Source organism: Macaca mulatta, chromosome 3 (genome assembly GCF_049350105.2).
Source record: "Macaca mulatta isolate MMU2019108-1 chromosome 3, T2T-MMU8v2.0, whole genome shotgun sequence".
Lineage (NCBI taxonomy): Eukaryota > Metazoa > Chordata > Mammalia > Primates > Cercopithecidae > Macaca > Macaca mulatta.
In genome coordinates, this window is record NC_133408.1 from 145,201,231 (window position 1) to 145,227,349 (window position 26,119).

General features: G+C 48.0%; 1 protein-coding gene across 25 annotated transcripts in view; it reads right to left on the minus strand.

The window, feature by feature from the left end:
• Positions 1-7,498: 7,498 nt before the first annotated feature.
• ATXN7L1 (ataxin 7 like 1) overlaps positions 7,499-26,119 on the minus strand; it is a 270,024-nt gene continuing 251,403 nt past the window's right edge. For 7 of the 25 annotated variants that reach the window (XM_015134654.3, XM_002808363.4, XM_015134661.3 and 4 more), the window contains 6 exons: positions 24,113-24,305; positions 20,257-20,378; positions 17,868-18,173; positions 13,653-14,601; positions 10,310-10,384; positions 7,499-7,754 (listed from right to left, as the gene is read on the minus strand). In XM_015134654.3, the coding sequence (XP_014990140.2) occupies positions 7,713-7,754; positions 10,310-10,384; positions 13,653-14,601; positions 17,868-18,173; positions 20,257-20,378; positions 24,113-24,305 (1,687 nt within the window). In that variant the 3' untranslated portion in view covers positions 7,499-7,712. The remainder of the gene's footprint in view (positions 7,755-10,309; positions 10,385-13,652; positions 14,602-17,867; positions 18,174-20,256; positions 20,379-24,112; positions 24,306-26,119) is intronic. The other 18 variants (XM_077997148.1, XM_077997146.1, XM_077997154.1 and 15 more) reach the window with 9 other exon arrangements.

A 26,119-nucleotide genomic window follows, 5' to 3' on the forward strand; every position in this document is an offset into this window, starting at 1 on the left:
GGGTGGATCACGAGGTCAGGAGATCGAGACCATCCTGGCTAACATGGTGAAACCCCGTCTCTACTAAAAATACAAAAAACTAGCCGGGCGTGGTGGCGGGCGCCTGTAGTCCCAGCTACTCGGAGGCTGAGGCAGGAGAATGGCGTGAACCTGGGAGGCGGAGCTTGCAGTGAGCCGAGATCGCGCCACTGCACTCCAGCCTAGGTGACACAGCGCGAGACTCCGTCTCAAAAAAAAAAAAAAAAAAAAAAAAAAAAAAAAAAAAAAAAGAACTACCTGGGACTGGGTAATTTCTAAAGGAAAGAGGTTTAATTGACTCACAGTTCAGCATGGCTGGGGAGGCCTCAGGAAACTCACAATCATGGTGGAAGGCGAAGGGTAAGCACGACGCATTCTTCACAAGGCAGCAAGAAGGAGACGTGCCTGAGTGAACGCGGGGGGTGGGAGGGAAGAGCCCCTTATAAAACCATCAGATCTCGTGAGAACTCACTCACTATCAGGAAACTCACATGGGAGAACCGTCCCCATGATTCAATTACCTCCACCTGGTCTCTCCCTTAACAGGTGGGGATTCTGGAGATTACAATTCAGGATGAGATTTGTGTGGGGACACAAAGCCTAATCATACCACACCTCTTTCTCTTGCTTTCTTAACCTCTCCCTCTCCTATTTACCTCAGTCTTACCAGCATATGGATTATAATCTGGTCTCTCCTCCCTCGAAAAACAAAACAAAAACCACAAAATCCAAAGCCTCCCTCGGGCTGTCTAAACTTCTTAGGATTTGTCTGTCTGCACACGGAATTCCCTTGCTTAGCTCTCATGCACCCTCCAAACCACTCCAGTCTGGCTTTGCCCACGCTCCATCCTCCCATGCCAACTCTACTCTGTCACACCTGTTTTCCTGAGGCCACTGTGATATGTTGAATAGTGGCTCCCAAAAGATATGTCCTAACCCCCAGACCCTGCCAGTGTGACCTTATTTGGAAAAACAGAATTTGTGGATGTTAGGCATCTCCAGATGAGATCATCCAGGATTTAGGGTGGGCCTTAAGTTTAATAACAGGTGTCCTTGTGAAAGAAAGGCAGTGGGAGATTTAAGACATATGAGAAACAGGAGAGAGGGCCATGTGAATGTGGAAGCAGATTTGAGGGTTGTGTCTCTAAGTCAGGGAAGCCAAGGATAGCAGTCACCAGAAGCTGGAAGAGGCAAGGAAGGATTTTCTGCTAGAGCCTTGGGAGGGAATGCAGCCTGCGGACACCTTGATTTTGGACTTCTGGTCTCCAGAATCATGGGAGAATAGATGTATGTCGCTTTAAACCAGCATATTGTGGTCATTTGTCATGGTAGCCCTAGGAAACTAATAATTCACCAATGACCGCCACGTTGCTAAGCCCTAGACACGCCGCCATCCCTGTCTTCCACTTTGCAGCAACACTTGGTTCAGCTAACTGCTCCTTCCCCAAAACATGTACAGTCCTGGCTTCCAGGGAACCACTTTCTGCTGGGGTCACTCTTTGCTTTGAAGGGCTTCATCTTAGGGTTCCCTGATAGCTTTCTGGCTCTACCCAATCTCTCTTCTTTTCTCCCTTTACATTCTCTCAGGTAATCACAACAATGTGTGTTTTTTTTTTTTTTTTTAAGTAGAGACGAGGTTTCACCACATTGACCAGGCTGATCTCGAACTCCTGACTTCAAGTGATCTGCCCGCCTTGGCCTCCCAAAGTGCTGGTATCACAGGTGTGAGCCACCGTGCCCAGTCTGCTTCCGATCTTCAATAAACCCTCTTGCTGCCAGCCCCTCAAAAAGCCTCTTTCTCTTTTGGTTTTCCACATCTGAAGAAATGACATCTCCAACCAACATAATTGCTCTACCAGAGACCTGTGAGTCATTCTTTTTTTTTTTTTTGAGACGGAGTCTTGCTCTGTCACCCAGGCTGGAGTGCAGTGGCCGGATCTCAGCTCACTGCAAGCTCCGCCTCCTGGGTCTACGCCATTCTCCTGCCTCAGCCTCCCGAGTAGCTGGGACTACAGGCGCCCGCCACCTCACCCAGCTAGTTTTTTTTTGTATTTTTTTGGTAGAGACGGGGTTTCACCGTGTTAGCCAGGCTGGTCTCGATCTCCTGACCTCGTGATCCACCCGTCTCGGTCTCCCAAAGTGCTGGGATTACAGGCTTGAGCCACCGTGCCCGGCCAAGTCATTCTTTACCTAAACAAATCTTGTCAATTTCATATCTAAAATACATATATCTTGAATCCACTTTTCTTTTTTTTTTTTGAGATGGGGTCTCTGTTGCCCAGGTCGGAGCACAGTGGTGTGAGAATGGCTCATTGCAACGTTTGTTACAGTGGGTATCTAATTAGGCATGGGCAGGGCAGGAGAGAGCTCCCTCATTCCCCACACACCAGGAGAGTTGGGCGGCCCTCAGGGGGCGGTCAGGCAGTTGTTAACTGTTTCTCTAAAGTAAGAATTGGTCACAGTGGTGCCAGGCAAAGGCAGTCTCCCAACAGAAAACACCTGAAACTATCAGCCGCTTCCCAGTAAGATCTCAGCAGTGGGGAGAAGTAACGCAAGATCCTGGAAGTAGGCCAATGGATAAAACCCCCAAGTCAAGAGGTCAAGATGCACACTTGGTTTCTCAAGTTGCCTGCTGGGTCCTCTTCCAAGTTGTACTTTCCTTCTTTCCTTTCCTTACTGCTCTAAAGCTTTTCTTTTCTTTTTTTGAGATGGTGTCTCGCTCTGTTGCCCAGGCTGGTGTGCAGTGACGTGATCTCAGCTCACTGCAACCTCTGCCTCCCAGGTTCAAGTGATTCTTGTGCCTCAGCCTCCTGACTTCTAGCTGGGATTACAGGCACATAAACGACCATGCCCAGCTAATCTTTTTTCGGAACAGAGTCTCACTCCTTCATCCAGGCTGGAGTGCAGTGGTGCAATCTCGGCTCACAGTAACCTCCACCTCCCGAGTTCAAGTGCTTCTCCTGCCCCAGCCTCCCAAGTAGCTGGGATTACAAACATGCACCACCATGCCCAGCTCATTTTTGTAGTTTTAGTAGAGACGACGTTTCACCACGTTGGCCATGGTGGTCCCAAGCTGACCTCAGGGGATCCACCTGCCTTGGCCTCCTGAAATGTTGGGATTACAGGTGTGAGTCACTGCGCCCAGCCTCTAGAGCTTTTTAATAAACTTTCACTCCTGCTCTTAAACTTGCCTCCATCTCTTCTTCTGCCTTATGCCCCAGTTGAATTCTTTCTTCTGAGGAGGCAAGAACTGAGGTTGCTGCAGATACATATGGATTTGCTACCAGTAACTTGGAAACCTTCCACGGGTAACACCTTGACCTACCTCCCGGGCTCAAGTGATCCTCCCGCCTGAGCCCGCCAAATAGCTGGGATCACAGTTGCGCACCACCATGCCTGGCTAATTTTTTTTTTTTTTTGAGACAGGGTCTCTTTGTATTGCCCAGGCTGGCACACACTTCTCTTTATAGTTACTGTCATCATCTTTCGATCACACTGATGTTCTCCTTCACTTTGTCTCTTGCAATAGCTTCCCACTGATCCACCACACAGTGGCTAGAGTGCCCTTTCAACAGATCACAGTACCGCGGTCCTCCTTAAAGCCCTTCCAAGGATTCCCACTGAATCTGACACACAATTCAAACTCCCTAAAGGCCTTTTGTGGCCTCGTCCCTGCCCTCTGTCCATCTCTCTGCCCCTGGGGTCTGTCCACAATGTGCTCTTTAGGCGTCCTGCCTTCAGATCACTTCTTCAGAGAGAACTTCCTGACAGCTGTCCCCTCTCCATCTTAAACGCTTCTCCTGTTACTTTCTCTCACAGAATTCAGTTCTTTCCACCATAGCGTTTGCCACAATCTGTAATTACTCATCTGACCATGTGTGTATTTATTTGCTTTCCCCGTCACTGGGTTGCTTCCAGACAGCAGCTGGGATCGTGTTTCTCACCCCTGAGCATGGAGCGCCTGGCTCAGGGGCAGGCACAGAGACGGTGCTCTCCAAGTACTCGCTGAATGAATCCACAGTCGTCTCCTGCCTCAAACACAGGTCTAGCAGGAAGGCTCTTCTGGTGACAATACTTTAACCCCGCAAAAAAAAAAAAAAAAAAAAAAAAAAAAGAGAAATATCAAAAATTTAAATTTTATGAAAACCCGAAGACTTTGTTTTACAAACATATAAATTATTTTATTTACAAAGCCATGTTACAAAAAAAAAAAAAAGCGAAAAAAAAAATACAATCGCTTACTGGAGAATATTTCCAGGCCTGGTGAGGAACCATGGCAGTATCAATAGATACATGTTTGTTCTTTCCTTTTAAAACTGTAAGCCATAGAATTTACTATTTACACCTACTTTAGACATTTATTCTGCTTACAATATCACAGGCATGGAATGAACTCTATCTGATAGTGCTAATACATAAAGGTGCGGGACGAAGAAGGAAAATACTTAGTGTTACAAAATATGGATTGTAGAAAAGAAACCCACTCCACAAGTGTGGCATTTGTTTAGAATGATTGGACATGCTTTCTTCAAAATTTTTCTGGAAAATATTCTAAAATCGGTAGTAGGAAAGGACAAATGAGCAGGTGCAAATTCTTGTCTGTGCAACAACAGTTATTTAATATACCCCATGACTGACCAGCTACGTAAAACCCACAGAGTTTTGTTAAAGTGCCATGGGCCGACAGCATAACAAAATATAAGGTGTAAATAGAAAATTTCTTTTTTTCCTTTTTTAAAACAAGAGTTCACTGAGAATCAGCAATAATAGAATATGCTGTATAAACTATTCTCTACAAAGGTTGATCAGCGTTATTTACAATTGGTACATTGATACAAAAGAAGGCATACAAGTTATCCAAGTCGCTTTTTTTTTCTTTTTTTCTTTTTTTTTCTTCTTTTTTTATGGCTGACAGGTCTATGCATTGCGTTATGCTTAACAACCAGAGCTTTCGAGCCTCTATGGCTGGCGACAAGTCAGGAGATCTTCAGGCAAAGAGGGGTGTGTGCAGTCAAGGGGCTGGGAGAGAAGACTGAGTGGGTGTGCAGAACAGAAGGACCCAGAGGACATCACCCTAAAAATGTTTTATAGGCTGCTCCAGTTTAACTCCATTAAGACAAACCCAAAAAGAACCTTTTATTTGTATTCCGTTTTTCAAGCTGCAAGTTTTTAATACATCACTGTAAAGTAAACCTGTGGTTGGTTGCAAAGGAAGAATACCGTGGGCTTTCCCTTTTTGCCCAGTTTTCCAGAAATGTCCTCACCTTGGTCATAGCCAGTCTTTTGACAAAGTAAGCAGCATTCGATGAGGGGGTGGGGGGTGGGGGGGCTCTTTATTCCAGCTTCCAATTCAAGATGTAGAGAGCTACAATGTCTAAACCTATTGAATTGCTCCTTTAGTCCTTGAGACATTATTTCTCAGAAGCAGCCACTTAATCTCTCAACCTTTGTTTTCCCTCTTTGACCATAAGAGTTTATAAATCAGAGGGTTATTTTGTTGCGGAGATTTTGTTTTGTTTTTACTCCTGCAAGTTTTACAACTCAAAATAAATTATAAAAAACAACAGACCTCTGAAACCCAACAGGACAAAATTGTGCAAAAATAACAAAGATATGTACATACTTTTCAATCTGAAGAAATGTACAATAAAAACATAATTCAAAGAACAGTTTAAAAATATAAACATTGCTTAAACTTTCCTAAGTTTCATATTGTTTCTGAAACTATTCTGGTCAGTTAGCTCTGCAATATAGTAAAACATAAATTATTACAAAATTAACACTATAAAAATTTACTTTAAGAATATCTTCTAAATTTTTTTTCAAAGGGTCTAACCTTGTTTATAATTTCTTAAACATTTATAAGTCTTAAAATCTGCCTTAACTTTTTTTTTTTTAAAAAGAAAAAGTAACAATCGTCCCTTCACTTTGCAGTCTCTTTCCCCAAGACGTAAATAAACCAGCATATAAGTGCACTTTTAACACTGCAGAAATAAAAATGAAATCATCCGAACTAATGTCCTGGTACTTAATATCAACTCCTGATTTTTAAAAAAATCATTTCGTATGAAAAAATTTAGTAATCCTATATGAAACACTCACTGTCAGTGCAATTCCATTGATGCAAATCACTCCATTTACCTCCCGTCTTTGCAATTCCAATTGTGTGGTGAAACCTAACAGTGGTCTGATCTTTGGGTTGGGGGAATGCGAAAGAAAAGGAAAACTTTTGGTTGGGGATGAGGGTTCTGCCCAGCTGTGAAACTAGCATTCATTTCTGATTTAGGGATGAAGCAAAATCTCCCAGTATCTCTGCTATACATCGTATGCAAAGTTACATGATTAATAGCACAGAACACCTATTTTATGTTGTGAATTCCTTTCCTGATTATGATTCCCTACTAGAGCTGACGGTATTGCTGTTTTTTTCAAAACTCCAGTGTGAATAGTTCTATGGCTGCAGGGCTCCAGCATGGCTCTTCCAAATGGCTGTTCTTCACTGAGCAGTGGCTGTCCTTACCATTCCTTCTTGGGGATGGCTGTCTCTAACACAGCAAAAGCTGATCCATGGGTGTGCTGATCCCACCAGGTCCCTGTGGCCCAGGGCATGGGGGTGGGTGGGAAGTGCTATTATTTCTTCTCACAAAAGGTGTGACACATACCCTTTTGCAGAAGCTCTCCCTGGAGGGCTCTTCCTAGCCCAGGAAGGCAGCCTAAGAACCTTTAGCAGCTGTGGTCACTGTGCCTCCTCATGGAGTGGCTTTCTGGGTTCTCATGACCTTTTTCCTGGGATTTCTCCCTCCTAGCTCAACCCTGCTGTGGGCATGGGCACACTGATCCCTGGAAGGGATTCTGTAGATTCCTGACCAGCTCAGACCACCACAGTCCCCAGTTTTTTTTTTAGGGGTCATCTCCTAGCCACCATGCTCTGTTTGCTGCCACCTTCCCAAACCTGTTCTGGCCCCTGTCCCTGACTGGTTTATCCTTTCTGAGCTGCACAGCTGGCCAGTGGTATTAGGTAAACCACATGACTAAATGGCCACTGTTCTCAATCTTGCTTCTAGCATTTGGCTCCAGCCATGGTGGGCTGTGGAAACCCGATGAGGGAACCCCACCCACCCTCCAACTCTCCACTCTCAGCTCCTCCCCAGCAAAGTCCCCTCTCCCTGCAGGCAGTCCTGAGGGGATCCTAGGAGAGCCAGGTCCTTTGAAGGCCAGTGAGGACCCAGAGAGTGGCAGATGTGGGGACGGAAGGGATCGTGTGGAGAGGACAGGAAGAAAAAGGGCTCTGCCTGTGCTGAAGTTCAGGAGCTTTAGAGCATGCCAACCTGAACCAACATTCTGCAATGTCTACTGTCATGGCTGGAGCAAAAGGATGGTACAGTAGCAGCATCAGGAGCTAGGGGAATGACCCCAAATTTGGAAGAATGTAAAAACATGGCAAATGAAAGAAAAGACAACGGAAACCAAACACTGGAACTGTTTTCTGTAAATCTCAAATTCACGTTCTTTTGCCTTTTTCTTTAAAACTAAAAATTGGTCAGTTAAAAAAGAAGAAGAAAGGCCAGAGTCACAGGGAGTACACAGAAAACAGACTCTCCCTCCAGCCCACTCCCCTCCCTCCTCCTCCCTGTGGCCTCCTGGGATGGGATTAGGTGGCCTGGAATTGGTGTGGAAGTGGCTTCATAGTCTTGTTATGGAAGAGTCCTTATCCTGCCCGTTCTGTTTGTGTTCTTCTAGGAAAGAAAAGAAAAACTTGTTTCAAAACCGTACAATTGAGATTACCCATGAGAATTCAAGGATGGAGCCTCAGTTTTCTCATCTATAATAGAGAGGACAATATCCCACCTCCCGTATCTGGCAAAGGGCAGCTGAAATAGCAAATGAGATGATGGATCTAAAGGACCCAATAGCAAATGAGGTGATGGATCCATGCGTGTAAGGCAGTCACAGAGGTCCTCACTGTGGAGGAAAACACAAGGACGAATGCCACGGACATTCCTGGGAGGCCTCTGTGGGAGAGTGGAGAGAATAATTGATGCCTTCATTTTTGTTCTCCATTAGTTTACCTTTTCCTACCTAACTTACAGAGGACACAGCAAATTATCTCAGGAAGGAGTCTAGTGTTGGGTTAAACATACGGGCTTTGGAAAGAGAGATTTTGGGTTCAAGTTACTTGGCTTCTTAGTGTAGCCATCTTCATCTGTAATCATCTTGTCCCTCACAGGGTTGTGAAAAGGTTTAAATGTGTGTAGTGTGTGTAAAGGACATGGCACACAGCCCTCTCTCTGCAGGCAGAGAGTGCTAAACAAGTGGTGGCCATTATTGTGTTTGTCAGGGCTGATTGCCAGCGTTTTGGGTTCCCAGCAGGTGTAGCCGGAGCTATAGGCACATGCAAGCCGTGTTTGGTGAGGGTGCAAGAGGAATCATCAACAGAGGCTGACGGTCTGCGTGTAAACGTGCCTCCCCGCCCCAGCACACATGATGAGCTGCAAGTGTTCTGGCACAAAAACGGCTCAAAATGGTGAGGAGACTCTCCCTGGCCTGGGGATACAAAAACCATTTCCCCATAATCTTCACCCAAACTCGACCCAAAATGTGTGAGAAAATCCCAAAGGGCAAAACACAGACAGGCACGTAGATATTTTTCTATTTGGTGTCTACAAAACATGCGGCACATCTAAGGCAACATAACAACACAGTTATACACACACGCACACCCACACATCTTCCAATCATGTGTAAGGGGCAAAAGCCACCCCCAAATCCTTCCTTGTCCGCCCTAGACACATATGCACACACCCCATTGAGAAAATCATTTATCACAGGCGTACACATCAACTACTCTTATACCTCAAGTTTATAAAAACTACTAAGTCTACCCTGAATACTGCTGCCATGAAACTGCATCCTGAATGGTGGCTGTAGTTCGCCAGAGGCTTTTGAGAGAGTGCTGATGGACAGATACCATGGGCAAAGCCTCCCACTCCTCTTAAAAAAAAAAAGTTTTTTTTTCAAGCAATTCTCCTGCCTCAGCCTCCTGAGTAGCTGGGATTACAGGTGCACACCACCACGCCCAGCTAATTTTGCATTTTTAGTAGAGATGGGGTTTCACCATGTGGGCAAGGCTAGTCTCGAACTCCTGGCCTCGTGATCCGCCCGCCTCAGTCTCCCGAAGTGCTGGGATCACAGGCATAAGCCACTGTGCCCGGCCTAAAAAATTTTTTTTTTGAGATAGGATCTTGCTCTGTTGCCCAGGCTGGAGTGCAAGGTGCAATCACAGCTCACTGCAGCCTCAACCTCTCGGACTTAAGTGATTCTCCTGCCTTAGCTTCCTGAGTAGCTGGGACTATAGGCATGTGCCACCACGCCTGGCTATTTAAATTTTTTGTAGAGATAGGGTCTCAAGCCTAAGCTGGTCTCAAACTACTGGGCTCAAACCATCCCCCTGCCTTGGCCTCCCAAAGTGCTGGGATTATAGGTGTGAGGCATCACACCTGGCTGGCAAGTCCCTCCCGCTTTTTTTTTTCTTGAGATAGAGTCTCACTCTGTCACCCAGGCTGGAGTGCAGTGGCGCAATCTCGGCTCACTTCAACCTCTACCTCCCTGGTTCAAGCAATTATCCTGCCTCAGCCTCCCGAGTAGCTGGGACTACAGGCACGCACCACCACGCCTGGCTAATTTTTGTATTTTTTAGTAGAGACGGTGTTTCACTATATTGGCCAGGCTGGTCTCAAACTCCTGACCTCGTGATCCACCCATCTTAACCTCCTAAAGTGTTGAGATTACAGGCATGAGCTGCCGCGCCCGGCCGCAAGTCCCTTTAAACCACATCATCTTCTTTAATATTCACAATAGCCTTGGGAGGGAAGCACCAATTTTGCCTTTTAATGAATGAAAAAAAAAAATCAACAGACTCAGAGAAGTAATGTGCCTAAGCTCGTACAGCTGGTAATAATAGCTAACACTTGTGGGTTTACTGTGTGCCAGGCATTTTCTAGAGGCTTTACATCAATAAGCTAATCCTCACAAAATCCATAGACGGTAGGGGCCAGTATGATTCTCACTTTATAGATGGAGGAAATGGAAGCACAGAGAAGTTAAGTAACTTGCCCAAGGGCACACAGCTAACTAGAAGGCCTAGGTTTGGAAGCCAGGTAGCCATGCTCTTAACTGCAGATGAGGTTTGAATCAGGGTCTGACCCCAATGCCCAAACTCTTTCCACTCTGCTGATGACCATATGAATTTTTGCCTCCCCACCCCCAGCCCACCCCGCCCCCAGCAACTTACCTGTCGGCTGTGTCCTGGGCTAGATATACTTGAAGGACTGGATTGTGACAAAGCTAGGCTGCTATTTTTCCCAACCTGAAAGACACCATTGAAGCCCCACTCAGACACCTGAGCCAGCCTGGGAAGTGCCCGCCGATGCCACATGTTCTAGGGGAAAGAAGGGCTGCACAATGCCTGCTTTATTCCCTCACATTGGCTTGGAACTGGTGTTTCCATCTTAAGTGGCAGAGGAAATGAAAATGTTGCAGAGGGTGCCTCGAGGGATGCCCTTTCCTTCCCAGAGTTAAAGTGGAATGGTGAGGACTCCTCACACTGCTCGCTAGCTGGCTGGACCCCAACAGGGAGGGATGAGGATGAAGGCATCTGGTGGAGAAGCCTGGCCCCTCCTGGGAGCTTCACTCAGTAGAGGCTGGGCTTTTCTACCTGTGGCCAAAGGGTCACACAGCTCATCCACCTCTGACCCTCCATCCCAAACCCATCTCGTTTCCAGCCCAGACTCCCTCAACCTGGCTGCAGATAAAACACCTGGATGTTTTGCTGGGTCAGTTTTCCTGGCTAGGAGATGTAACGCACATGCGACTGTTCTTTAGGAAAATAGCACGATGGTGCTGGGCTTCTCCTTCACATGGAGGGAGGACAGGAACGCTGTGCATATGGGTGTGGCCACTGTGCCGTTCCCCTTCCTCTGGGACTGTCCTTCACACAATGGGCCTGGTCCTTGGGGAAGCTGATGCCAGGCACTAACCAGTCCCTGTCTAGTCTGCAAAGGCAGCTTGAACTTTCATCCTATAAACTGCTCCTCTTCTCCACTAACTTGCCTTTATGTAAAGACATTTGCCTTACATTATTTTATTTATTTTTGAGACAGAGTCTTGCTGTGTCATCCAGGCTGGAGTGCAGTGGCATGATCTTGGCTCACTGCAACCTCTGCCTCTGGGGTTCAAGCGATTCTCCTGCCTCAGCCTCCTGAGTAGCTGGGATTACAGGTGTGTGCCACCCTGCCCGGCTAATTTTTGTATTTTTAATAGAGACAAGTTGGCCAGGCTGGTCTCCAACTCCTGACCTCGGATAATCCACCCACCTCGGCCTCCCAAAATGCTGGGATTACAGGTGAGAGCCACCGCACCTGGCTACATTCACAGTCTTAATTTTTGTTCCGTTTAATAGCCCTGTGGCAACTTCTGGCCTTATACCAACCAGATACAATTAAATAGATCTCCAGATTGTTCCCAAAGTAAAGGTTTATCTTGGATTTCTCAATCTCATGCATTGACCCCTGATCTCCTAGCAGAATTAACACAGATCCCAAGGGCCTTTGCCTTTCCTTAATACTTGGAAATCACTGGTGATAAAGCCTTTTCTTAATGCCCTAGTGACAAGCACCGAGGTACCACCTGCATTAGAGAACCAATGCTGACCAGATCCAAGGCAGCCATTAAATGCATCCGTGTTTTTCAATTCCCTCCTGATGAGCACTTGGCTGCTCCTTTCACCACTGCTTCTGGCTGACTCGGCATTTACTAAGCATTTCCTACAGTCCTGCAGACCAAAGAATCAACAGAGCCACATCTACTCAACACAGAGGGACTCTGTTAATGGCACAGAGGCTAAGAGGCCAGACTCCAGAGCCAAAATGCCTGGGTTTAAATCCTAGCCTAACTATTGACTCGCTGTGTGACTTTGGGTGCCTTGCTTAACCTTCCTGTGCCTTGGTTCACTCATCTGTAAAAGGGGAATAACAGCAAGTAATTATAAAATGAGTTAATACACCTGAAGTGCTTGGAACAGCGCCCATCACCTACGTGTTAGCTGCTGGGACTGTATCTAAAATGAGTGAGATACCACGGCCTTGCTGTCCAACGTGTGGCCTGCAAACCTGTGCAGCCATGTGGCCTGGGAGACTGTCAGAAATGCAGACTCCTAGGCCCCTGCCCAGGTCTGCTGACCAAGAATCAGAATGTTCACATGCCCCCCGGAGTTATTCGTGTACACGTTCAAGCTTGAGAGGCCTTGGCTCTGTCCTCCATCCTGGGCCCTGGTGGTGACACCCACCAGCAGTTTAGCCTCCGGGGAGAGCCCTGTGGGTACCGGCCCGCCTCCCTCACACCCCTGGCCGTGGGGAGTCAGAACAGTGCCCTCAGCTCAAGCAAGAGGACCTGTGTCTCCCCCTCCTCTCACCTTGGCCTCGGTTTGCAGCTTGTCTGGCCCTTGGGTTCCAAACTTGCTGTTTCTCATGTGTTTGTGATTTGTGACTCCCCCTCAGGCTGTGCTCTTTGTGAGGTTATAACAAGTCTCATAAGTGGTGACATAAAACATTAAAATATCTCTTGACAACTGCCTCCCATTGCTCCAAAGTCCTCAACCCTAGGTGGGGTTGGGCTTGGGGTTTGGTTCCCTTGATTCCATGTAACGGTCTCTGGACACACTGCCCTGATGGGTCCAGGCTCCCGGGCGGGTTGCCTGGCCCTCGTCAGACCTGGCTCCGCAGAGAATCCGAGGCTGGGCCCTTCCCCACGTCTGCTCCCTTATCTATATGCCCAACCGGCCCCAGAGGCTGGGGTGGGGGGTGGAGGTGGGGGTGGGCTTTCCTAAGTAGCCCCCCCAGCCGGAGGAGAAGGACTAGACTCAGGGATGAGAACAGAGCTCAAGGGAAAGAAACATGTATCCTTCTCAGACCACGCCACACTCTCTCAGCCTCCTCACCATACACACTCCTATCTGTACCATGGCATTGAACACTTCCTTGCCAGCTGGTGGCAGTTGAAGTTTTCCTTTAGGAAGGAAAGAGTTCTATCAGGAGGAGGTGGGGGTCGAGGCAGCCTAGGAAAGTGGGAAGGACAGTCACCTGGGAGCCAGGCACAGGCGCTCCCACTCCCAGGTGGGACCCCGGGTCAGCATTTAACCTGCCTGGGTCTCAAGCTCTTCCTAAAGGGGTTCCAACAGATCAGATCAAACTTCTTAGCAACAGAACTCTTTACTGACAATGTCCTCAGAACCTCAAAAGATAAAACCGATGTGGAGTGGGGAACTCAGAATCTCTCTGTGCCTCAGTTTACTCATCTGTGAAGTGATAACTGCACCCACTGCACTGGGGTGTCATGCGGATTCAGTGAGGTAATAACCGTAAAGTGCTGAAAATAGCGCCTAGCACGTAGTGGGTGTGGTATCAAGTACTTGTTCAATAAAGTGCTCTCAAAGCAGAGGGTGAAAACTGCCTTCGGGGAAAATGAGAAAAGGAGTCAAGCTTGTGTTACCTGTTGGAGCCGCCTGGCTAAGCAGGGGCGCTGCCCAGCTCCCCCTGCCCCCCCAGAGCCGGTGAAGGCGGTGCCAGGAGGTCCCTTACCTGCCGAGAGGAGGTGCTGTTAACGGGATCGGGCACCGGTGCGAGAAGGCTGGGCGGGTTCTTTTTGTGAACGCTATTCATACCAGGCATTTTAGTGATTTTACAGGCTTTGCTACTAGAACTTGAGTTCTTACGCTTTTTTCCTTCTGATTTGTCAAAAGAGAGGGGCAGAGAAGACACAGCATTGTGTGAGGCCAGAGAGAGGTCCCCTGCGTGGAGCGCAAGGGAGGGCACAGAGAGGGGACCGGAGTCACTGCTGCCTCCCACCGCGCCCACCTGTCTCACTATGTCCGCGGGGCCGCTGGGCAGCGAGGTCCGTCCTGAGGGCTCCAGTTTGGCACTGAGTGGGCTCACCCCATTGTTTGAGTTGTGCACAGACAGATTGTTATAGGGAGGGGCCGCCTGATAGGAGTTCAAAGCAGAACTGGCATTCAAAACACAGTTCTTTTTGTGAGGCCCTGACAGTGGAGACGAGAGGGATGTCTGCAAGGATGAGGAGGAGGAGGAGGAGGAAGGCGAAGACTGTGGCTTCCTCTTTTTGTTACTTGGAGACTCGTCGCTACGGGTGGACAGGTCTTTGACTTTTGAGGATTTGCTGGTTTTGGTTTTGGATGGCTTGTGGGATGGGGAAGGGATGACAGCTGGTATCGGGGACACGGCGGATGGGGCCTTGAAGGTTGAGTCCATGATGCTGAGGGTTGCGGCCACATGAGGGAAAGCTGTGGTGTGGGACATGAGGGCGCTCGGGTCCGGCGATGTCACGAAAGCTGCGTTTGAGAGCATGGCTGATGTCATTATGTAAGAAGAGGTGAGCCTCGAGCTGATGGGAGCTGAAGGAAGATACACAGCACTGGGGTTGCTGAAAGGCTGCAAAACGGATGCTGGAACAGGGTTGGTGATGTGGGCTGCTGGCGAGGGCAGGGGGCTATCTGCCGCAGGAGGGATCTTCCTAAATATGAGAGAAGAGTGAAAGAATCAGTGAGACACCGGGTTGGCATTGCTTAGGAGGCTCGATGACGTTTGAGCATCAGGGCTCCAGAGGACACCCCGGCAGAACCAGACTATGGAGAATGGAGCCTTGAAGGATGGGAGAATCTGAAGCATGGCCCCTCCTTATGGCACCCCCCATTGCAACATCCAGCAACCTAATTTTCATCACACTCAGCCTTTCAGATCCTTTTCTCCAGGCTTGGCTACTGGAGAAGGCCTGATTTTGGTTCATGAATAAAAGGTCAATGTTATTTAGAATAAAAATTTCCCCAGTATTCTCTCTCAACCACCGCCACCCTGCCTCCCCCACAACTCTCTTTTTTTTGGCAGCGATGAAGGTGGTTTTTAATGAGAAGTGATCATTTCACATGTAGGTCCTGGTTGCAAGTAAGAAATGTGAGGACAGGGCTTTGCTACCTGGACACAGGGGCCAGAGCTTCCCCCCTCCACCCACTCCAGCTTCTGCCCAGGGACTCTTGGGGCTTTCCTCACCCTGCTCTGGGCTGGAGGCAGTTGGGGAATGGCCCTCTCCAAGGCCAGCATCCTCCTGCCTTTGCTGTCTGCAGCCTCTGGTTCCCTCCACAGAGAGCCGTTTCCACATTGACTCGTGGCTGCTGGCTCCTGGTGGCTGGGCCGTGGACGGTGAGGGGTTTGGGAATGGTGGGATGGCAAATTGCCCATTCCCAGGACTAGCTTTGTTTTTTCCTATTCAGCCCACTCTACCTTAGCTCTTGCTCAGAGGAGTTGTCTGGGGTGTGGCTTTAGCAGGTCTTCCTGTCCTGTGTTAGGAAAAGGTGAGTGTGGGGACCCTCATGTGTCCAGAGAAGGAGATCAGGGATTTGTAGTTTGTTCTGAAGATAAATGTAGGATGTGGACAGGAGGAGAGAAACAGGAGGGGAGGGGAAACCCACTGTTTTCTTCTTTGGTCTTCTTAGAGCTTGGGGGGTGCCTCAGAGCAAACTCCCTGGAGCCAAGGCCAGCACTAGGCTGTGGCTTACTCTTGGGGCCTCCCTGCAAACTCCATCTTTTGATTTGCGCTGGGAGTGACTCCTCCTTTCATCCTACAGCCTGGGATGCTGCTGCTGCTACTCTGGGGACCGGGAGGAGGCACAGCGGCCACAGGGATATTTGTTCTTGATTTTGCAGGAAAGCACATGGTCCTCGGGAGCCAGGTAAATGTGTTCAAGCTGGTCCTTTCCCATTTCTCACCTTGCTCCCTCTCCCGGTTTCCCTGGCAAATCATTTTCACTGTAGCTGGGGTTCACTAGCGATTAGGAACTAGCTTTCCTTCTTTGAAAGCAGCACATGAAGATGAGCAGGCCCAGAGCCTGTGCCCCTGTGGGCTAGAACACATGCAAGACAGGGCCTCACACCGTCCTTTCTCTTCTTTGGAGGCCACCCTCCCAGCTGTAGCATCAGGACCAGGTGCCAGGGAACTCTGGGAAGAGGCACTGCTGAGAGATAAACGTCTCCCCTAGCATTCCTCTCTGAAGATTCTGCTTTTGGCCTGCACTTTGGTGGAGTCTGTGACATCCATCTTTAGGGTAAAATCCAGAGGAATCCTTGTCCTTGAAAACGTCAGACCAAAGGGATCAAATATAAGAGAAAAATGTTGCCAAACTCACAACGGCCATGATGGCGTTGAGAATTTACATTCTCTCAAGCCTAAAGAAGGTAAGAGATCCTGTCGGCACTCAGCAAGGTGCCCTATAAATACTTGTTGCAATGAATGAATGAGTGAATGAATGGATGGATGAATGGGTAGGTGGATGGGTGAGCAGGTGGATTCTCAGCAGCACCATATCCATATGGTCAGGGACTATGCATGGTGGGCAAGGACTCCCATATGATCAGATTGGAAATGTCTACACACATCCTTAGAACTGTCTGGCCCCGCACAACCCCTTCCTAACAGGGGCAGGGAACATTTCTTAGAGGGGGAGACCCCTCCCAACTTTCCGGGTGCTTTTGTTGCCTTGCTGTGGTACTACAGGCAACCCACTCCATCTTTCCTTAACTAGTTTGCTTACCCACTAAAGTATAGATAGAAATACATGTGGGCAGAGGTTTGGCAGTTACTTGTAATAAAAAGTTATTTACAAATACCAGATGGCTCATTTAGAGAGGATTCCAATCAATGAATTTGAATGGGATCCATTTTTTTTTTTTAGACAGAGTCTTGCTCTGTTCCCCAGGCTGGAGTGCAGCAGCGCAATCTCAGCTCACTGCAAGCTCCGCCTCCTGGGTTCATGCCATTCTGCTGCCTCAGCCTCCCGAGTAGCTGGGACTACAGCACCCGCCACCACGCCTGGCTAATTTTTTGTGTTTTTAGTAGACACGGGGTTTCACCGTGATAGCCAGGATGGTCTCGATCTCCTAACCTTGTGATCCACCTGCCTCGGCCTCCCAAAGTGCTGGGATTACAGGCGTAAGCCACCACACCCAGCCTGAATGGGATCCATTTTTAATGTCTCAATTTATAATTTTCCAATTAACTAGTATAAATTCACGTTTCAACTTGTGCTGAGTAGCAGAGTTGAAGTCCTAAATCTTACCTGGCTGACACTCAGGACTGGGATGGGTGCTGTTTTTAGGCACACTTTCTATCCCTTTCTTGCCTCACTAATCAAAAGGGGATAGTAGGGCAGGAAGGAAGATAGGGCAGGGGAGAAACAGGGTGAGGGGCATGTGGCAGCTCCCTGTCCCCAGGAGTCCCTTCCCCGCCGAGGCTAAACAGCTTATGTGTTTTTCTTTTTTTTTTTTTTGAGACGGAGTCTCGCTGTGTCTCCCAGGCTGGAGTGCAGTGGCGTGATCTCGGCTCACTGCAAGCTCCGCCTCCTGGGTTCACGCCATTCTCCTGCCTCAGCCTCCCAAGTAGCTGAGACTACAGGCGCCCGCCACCACGCCCGGCTAGTTTTTTGTATTTTTAGTAGAGACGGGGTTTCACCATGTTAGCCAGGGTAGTCTCGATCTCCTGACCTCGTGATCCACCCGCCTCGGCCTCCCAAAGTGCTGGGATTACAGGCTTGAGCCACCGCGCCCGGCCAGCTTATGTGTTTTTCTAGGTGCTAAATGACAGTGGATTTCAGCTTTGCTGGGCTGTGTCCTGGTGTAAGCTTTGCACACTGGCCCAGGGAAGTCCCACACTAAAGCCCACAGATGCAAATAAATTACTGACAGTGCCCAACCTCCCCTGCCAGGTGGCATGGAGGTCCAGATGCTGACCTGGCTGAAAGAGAATACTGTGTTGGCGGCTCCTGATGCAGAGTTAAATGCTTGTTAAAGAAAAAAGAGTCTTGGCCGTTCCTTTTCTTCCTAATGTCTTCCACGCCCCCATCGGCTGCCATCCCTCCAGGTTCGGGCCCGCCAGGGCCTGGGGTTTGGGCAGCGAGGTTGAGAGGGTAGCGGGGTGCTACGCTCTCCAGAGTTGACACCCAGGCAGCCCCAATGTTGCTCAGTGACAGCAGATTGGTTAGGCAAGTCCTGAACAGGGGGGAGGGACCTGATGCCCTGTGGCTCGGGTTTCTGTGCCTGAGGAGGAAAGGAATATGGAGCTTGAGCTGACAGGACACCAGGGAGTGAAATACAGATCAACACATTCCTTCCACGTGTCCGGGGTTGACACTTCCATAACACAGGGAGCAAAGAGCTGCGAGGACCACCAGGGCTGGCCGCCATCATGGGGAACAAGCACAGAGGCTCAATCACCAAGTAACTGAGAGCACGGTCACCCCACGTGCAGCACCAATTTGTTGCTGTTTGGAATGGACACAAGCAAATATCAAGGGTGCCCTTTAGACACACTGAGCAGTCACTTAAATGGGAAGAAATGATAAGCTTCTCTTGTGGCCCTTACCTACCTTATAGTAAATGTTAACATTTAGTGCTAAGTCTGCCATGAGAGCTCAATTCAGACACAAATGGGGCTCACTTCTCCTAGAAGTCCAGGTCTGGAGCTCTTTAGGCTTCCAGAAAGCGGCCTAAGGTGTCGTAGCTGCCTAGGGGAAAGGAGGAAACCTGGGAAAGGGGCAGATTTTGACTTCTGTTCCCTCCCATTTCTTAGGAATCCCTTCCTTGACTCTACTGGGCCTCAGTGGGCAGGTGGGGGCCCTCAGCTGTTGTCTTTCCTGGACTGTCTAGGCCCAGATTTACGTGATCCATGACTCAAATGGACGATGATATCTTGAGAGCTCACCTTTGTAGGAGTGGGGGATGGGGATACCCAGTGGGCCAGCCTTGTATTATCAAGTGGTCAAAATGGTAGCCACTTATGTGCTGTGGTTTGAGAGGGTCTAGGCCTATTATTTCTTCCCAATAGCATTCTTCCAGATTAAGGCTTCTTCCCTATTTATGAATCCCCTATTAAAATATAAGTACACTGGAAAGTGGATAGTAAAGGAACTTAAGAGAAAGGGAACATAAGTTGGAGTTTAGGGTAGAGAAGTACAAGTAGAGGTGGGCAGGGGATCCTAAGGAGATGGGAAGGGCCAAAGACAAACTTAACCAACTTCACAGCATTGCTCAGGATCTGCCCTGTTGGCAAGTGTACAGATGTTTTCACAGGACAGCAAACAACTAGAAATTGGTCGACAACCATAACGAAATCTTTAGATTTTTTTTTTTTTTTTTTTTGAGACGGAGTCTCCCTCTGTCACCCAGGGTGGAGTGCAGGGGTACGATCTCGGCTCACCGCAAACTCCGCCTTCGGGTTCAAGTGATTCTCCTGCCTTAGCCTCCTGAGTAGCTGGGATTACAGGTGTGTGCCACCACACCCAGCTAATTTTTTGTATTTTTGGTAGAGATGGGGTTTCACTATGTTGGCCAGGCTGGTCTTGAACTCCTGATCTCAGGTGATCCGCCCACCTCAGCCTCCCAAAGTGCTGGGATTACAGGTGTGAACCACCGTGCCTGGCTGAAATCTTTAGTTTTGATATTGTAGCATTAACATTACAAACAGAAGCATCTTCTTTTTTTTTTTTTTAAGAGAGAGAGGGTCTCGCTCCATTGCCCAGGCTGAGTGCAGTGGCACAATCATAGCTTACTGTGACCTTGAACTCTTGGGCTGAAGCGATCCTGCCACCCTAGGCCTTTCAAGTAACTAGGATCATAAGTGTGCATCACTACACCCAGCTAATTGTTAAAAATTATTTTTTGTAGAGATGGGGTCTTGCTATGCTGCCCACGCTGGTCTCGAGCTCCTGGCCTCAAGCAATCCTCCCGCTTCGGCCTCCCAAGCGCTGGGATTACAGGCGTGAATCACTGCACTCAGCCAGAAGCATGTTCTGAATATCCTTAGATTCTCTAGGAGCAATAAAAAGGCCCTTTAACATAGGTAAACAAACAACATATTATCTAATATCCTTCTCATTTAGGAGATTACCAACACAAAAATGGTCTCCAAAAAAGACAAAGCATGTAACATATCATTTGTGCTTCTCAAAACCTTCAGGTAAACCATTAAGAAGAGCTGGTATTTAAGAATTAATCAAACATCCTGACTTCAGAATCATTTTGTTCTATGAAAAGTCAGCCACTGACATTTATTTGGAAAGTTAGGGTTCAGGTAACTGTGGGGCAGCTTGGATCTTATATTGCACAAAAGCTGCTCACTTACTTCCACATCTGTGAATTCAGGTGTTTTTCTACCATGGAGTTTAGTGCGAATCGAAAACGATCCCATCTTCTATCAAAAACATAGTACCCTCGTCCCATGAGGCGACTCCCAAATGAGCAAAACTGTGAGGAAAAAAAAATTTTAATTTTGATTACAGGTTAATAGGCTAATATAAACTATACAGAGAAAAATAACATTTGCATAAAAACACACAGGGGCACAATTTTACTCAAAATAAAGAAGCAAACTGTATGAAGCCAAAAATATTTCTGCAGTTCTGTAGTTTGAGCTCTGGATTTTCTGCAGAACCTCACATTGCAACTCAACAATAGCTACATTCAGTTTTCTGTGGCACAGAGGGGTTACGCTTTCTCCTCCTGGGATTGAGCCAGCATTTTTTGGTTAAGAAACAAATAACACCAGGCACAGTGGCTCATGCCTGTAATCCCAGCACTTTGGGAGGCTGAGGTGGGCAGATCACTTGAGGTCAGGAGTTTGAGACCAGTCTGGCCAACATGGTGAAGCCCCGTTTCTACTAAAAATATAAAAATTAGCCAGGCGTGGTGGCGGCGCCTGGGATCCCAGCTCTTAGGGAGGCTGAGGCAGGAGAATCGCTTGAACCCAGGAGGTGGAGGTTGCAGTGAGCTGAGACTGTGCCACTGCACTCCAGCCTGGGTGACAGACTGAGACTGTGTCTCAAAAAAAAAAAAAAAAAAGAAACAACCAGCACCCAGGGTGACTTTTCAGGACCATCTGTCCTATTATCAGCCACATTTTCTCAAGGAACTTGGTGGTTCCCTGCTTCTCATGATAGTAATGGGAACTCCTCGTGCTAGTGTCCCAGGTACCACCTTTCCTATCTGATGTCAACAGAGCCACTTTGCTTCCAGCCAGGCTAAATGCCTTCCTTTCCCAGTCTCGACCACATTTCTGCCTCCAATCAGTCTTTGTAGGCTGTCCTGGGACACAGCACCACCTTGAAGCTTTTGTTCCTACTATTCCTTCTCCCTGTTGTCTCCTTCCTTCTTCTTTTTGTCAATCCCAATTCCCCACTCTCTCTCCTGGTTCCCTTATCAAGACTCTCATTTCCAGTGGCTCTCATCTGAATGATCTTCCCACTGTGAATTCCCATGGCACACCCATTGCCTGCTTTATTCCATTTTGCCTTGGACTCATGACATGGCTGTTTTACGTTATACACAGGATGCCTACATACCTGATTTGACTATCAGTGTATAGACAGGAGAGCCCATTCTCTTCCTTCTCCTTAGTATGAGGATAGTAGGCATTTGGGCTAACAAATAGATTGGGGAGACAGGGATCCACAAAATGTTTAAAGCACACTATCCCTCTTAAAATACGTGGATGAAATATCGGCATTCAGATGTTTAATAAACATTTGATTATGATGTTAGGACAACCGGAAGGCTCTCAGACAGAAATGCAAGAAGCAGCCTCAGAGAAGGTGACATTTGGCTGGTTTAGGGCTCAGGCGAGTCTGCAAATGACTCTATAACTCAAAAGCAGCTCTCCCCCTTCCTCCAGGCCTCCCAGCAGCTCCCTGGCCTCTCTCCCAGACACAGGGCTGGATTGGCACTCATTCCACAAACCCGTCCTGGAACCAGACTTTGGAACAGTTCTCAGGAGGAAATGTAAGACCTTCCCTTTGTTCTGTTTCTATTGGTGTTTTGGGGGTTTTCGCATTAAAATCTTGTCACCCATCAAATCTGGTACTGCTGATGAAAAACCCTTTTCTGCACCTTCATGTTAAGTGCTTACTGACCAAGCAAGAAAACATACAAAGGGAATTTGCCGACATAGAAGCTGGTCCCCGGCAGCATGTGGGAGCTCTTCCAGGTCTAGCATCATTTCTTCCCCCATTCCAATTGCTAAAGATGCACTGAGCAAGCATTCATTACAAACAATGATTTAATGTATCACTGGCCATGAGAGAAAGGACAAAGCAAAGACACAAATCTGTGGCCTTTCCATTTAAATCAGCAAAACATTAAGGGCACACAGCTGTGCCACATCCCGAGTTTAGCGAATCCACTGTAGCCTGGCAGGTTGTCATCTGAACAAATGTCTCGATGTGCTCCAGAGTCTGGCCTTTTGGCAGAGCCTTGTATTTCTTTCAGACTCAGGAGCTGGAGGCACCGTTTTGTCTTTGCTACCTGTGTATCTGATTCTGTACAGATGTGAGGCTAGGCCCTGAGAAGTTCCAGTTCCTGGCTGGCATGTTACGCCTCCAGCAGAGCTGTAGATCCTCACTGCGTGGGCCACCGTGGCAGACCCTACTGGTTGCCAACCTCACCAACTACCACCCACTCCCACCTCTGTCTTTTCCTTGCAAACAGAACCACACTTTTATTTTGATATCTGACACAGAGCAGTAATCAAGCGGTCTCCTCCCAGAACCTTGGGATGAATCATGGCTGGTTCCTCCTGCGTCACTGCAACCCCTTCCTTCTCTGCTGCCAATTGATCTAGGGATGGGCATGTGACCCATTTCTGGTAGATATAAGGGGAAGTCTGCTGAGGTTTTCATAGGAAGATTTTCTTTCCTAACATAAGGCAGCATCTTGGAAGAAGACCCCTTTTCTGTTTGTCCCTTTCCAACCTGAGTAGCACACCACTGGGTGAGGATGAAATGTCAGAGCTGCAGCTGATGGACTGGGACCATGCATGAAAGGTAGAGGGAGTTGTAGAGATTGTCCCTCAGCTCCATGACATCGTGGAGAAGCTGAACCAAGCTTGGGAGCACCTGCCTCTACACTCCCTGCAATGTGATATAATTAAATGACCTTAGTTCTTGTGCCAGATGAGTTGAATGTTCTACTTCTGGCAGTCAAAGGCATCCTTAATCGTCCCTGACTACTTTCTGTACTAATCAAGAGGCAAAGTCTCAGGCTGATGTTGAGCCACAGGTAAGCATCATCCCCAGGAAAGAAAGTGAACTTGGCCTTCATTCATGACACAGAGAGGAGGGAAGAGGGATTCACTTGATCTTGATGCGGGCCAGGATGGATTTCACTTACACAGTCTAGAGACAGAGCTGATCCTGCAGGACTCAGGCTGGCACCAGAGTAAACCACCATGGGGTCCCATGTTCTAGGCCCCTGCATTCGGCTCTCCAATGGCAGCACCAGGCAGTCCCTTTTCAAGTGCTCGTAGACAAACAATAAACAAGCCTCCAGCAGATGCCTCCTGTTTCCCACCTTAGTTTCCATGACCTTCTGAACTGTCAGCGTGCACTCATTCAAGGAAGGGGAAAGAAAGTGCCCTTTTTACTAATCAGCAATCATGGTGACCTGAAATGCTGCTTCTTTCCTTCAACACACACACACGCTCAGTTCTGGTGCCATATGGTCACACAACAGTAATACTTAGAACTAACAGGGGAGAATACCAACAAGGGCTGACCCCTGACGTGCTGCTAAGACAGACGGTTTCCAGAGCAGGTGAACCGAGCTAACCCTGGACATCAGAGGCTCCATTTTTAGATGGACAAGGCCAGAGGATCAGCTCCTGAGTGCACTTATAGAAACACTATTTCTCAAGCATGCTCGCTTCAAGGTCGGCCATAAATACTCAGGATTATCCATTCTTCCCTCTTTTTTTCTTTTTAGTAGTATGTGGAAGTACTCGGGATTATAATCAGCTGGGAGCCCGTTCCTTTCCTTTTGTAATGTTCAAGGGTATTTCTAAGGCAATCGTTAAAACTCACGGTAAGTCTTTTTGTAAAACACTGCACAGGCAGCCTTGCCTTAGGAAGGATCATGCCTTTGGTATGATCACCTAAGTGTCTGCAAAGCACAGGCGAAGAACGCACAGTAAGGAACAGAAGGAGGCCTACCGCAAGAGGTCTGGGATGGTGCGTGGAGAACTGACAGTCTAGCTTCTCGGATTCGTCGGCTCCGTCCATCTCCCCTTCATCACTGGACAGTCGGCTGGCGAGGTCACTTCCAACAGGTGGGAGTGGGGGCTCTGGAGTGTGGCTGCTATGATTCGAAGACGCGCTGCTGCTTATGCTATTTGCAGATGGTGGTCTAAGGGCAAGAGGGGAGAACAAAGAAAATAAACCAAATAAACCTTTTCTGAGGTGACAAGATCCACCCAGTTTAATGGTGCTCAGGAAACAGCCTGTTAATGGCCAGGTGCCATGGCTCACACCTGTAATCCCGGCGCTTTGGGAGGCTGAGGCGGGCAGATGACGAGGTCAGGAAATTGAGACCATCCTCACCAACATGGTGAAACCCCGTCTCTACTAAAATACAAAAAACTAGCCAGGTGTGGTGGCGCGTGCCTGTAGTCCCAGCTACTCAGGAGGCTGAGGCAGGGGAATCTCTTGAACCTGGGAGGTGGAGGTTGCAGTGAGCTGAGACTGTGCCACTGCACTCCAGCCTGGGTGACAGAGCAAGACTCCATCTCAAAAAAAAAAAAAAAAAAAAAAAGAAAAAGAAAACGAAAACAGCTTGATTAGCCTCGCCAGTACCTCAGGGAGGGCACATCGGTGGTGACTTTGCATAAGGGAAAACTATCAAGGCTGAAGGGTTTGCAGTGACCAGCTCTCTCCGGTGACCCAGTCAAGTTCTGCCCCAGCTGCTGTCCCTGGGGCAGATGACAGGAATGATGGGAAAGCCCAACAGTGTATGTGGAACATCAGATATGGGAACGTGACAAAGTGAACTGAACCTACACCAGTCTTCTATGAATTCAGTTACAAGTATTCACTCATTTGCAGGTAAGTAAGCTATACTTGCCATACAATTGCTTTCCTTTGAAAGTGGGAAACTGACAGGAAGATCAACCAGGTAAACAAGATCAGGGCAATCACCAAAAATATCAGTAATGAAGAAACACAGTCCTATGCATATGTTCTTTGATACAAAGCTATGATTTTAGGAAACTGTTGTTATACTGACATGAAAAAAAGTTTTGTCCTGGTGATGGGCCACTCATTAGTACCTTACTCTGCACCCATGCCTGTCACTTAATATTGAGCTGTGTGTAGTTTAATTGTATTTTCTGAGGATGACTGTTTCAATTTACATTTTTTATTTATTTACGAGACACTCTTAGTCTATCACCCAGGCTGGAGTACAGTGGTGTGATCTCTGCTCACTGCAACCTCCATCTCCCAGGTTCAAGCGATTCTCCTGCCTCAGCCTCCCGAGTAGCTGGGATTACAGGTGCCCGCCACCATGCCTGGCTAATTTTTTTTTTTTTTTTTTTTTTGAGACGGAGTCTTGCTCTGTCACCCAGGCTGGAGTGCAGTGGCCGGATCTCAGCTCACTGCAAGCTCCGCCTCCCGGGTTTACGCCATTCTCCTGCCTCAGCCTCCCGAGTAGCTGGGACTACAGGCGCCCGCCACCTCGCCCGGCTATTTTTTTGTATTTTTTAGTAGAGACGGGGTTTCACCGTGTTAGCCGGGATCGTCTCTCGATCTCCTGACCTCGTGATCCGCCCATCTCGGCCTCCCAAAGTGCTGGGATTACAGGCTTGAGCCACCGCGCCCGGCCGCCTGGCTAATTTTTGTATTTTTAGTGGAGACAGGGTTTCACCATGTTGGCCAGGCTGGTCTTGAACTCCTGACCTCAGGCGATCTGCCCACCTCAGCCTCCCAAAGTGCTGCGATTACAGGCGTGAGCCACCACGCACAGCTTCAATTTACTTTTTGACAAGCCCTTTTACGCACTGTGGGGCATGATTGGCTCACAGTAGGTGCTAAAGAGATATTTTTTTCAGTGAACGAATGAATGAATTCTGTGTGTGTATAAAACAACCCAACAGATGGCACCTTAATTATGGTTAAGCTTACAAAAAGCAGTATCACAATAAGAGGTAGAATTACCGGCTTCTT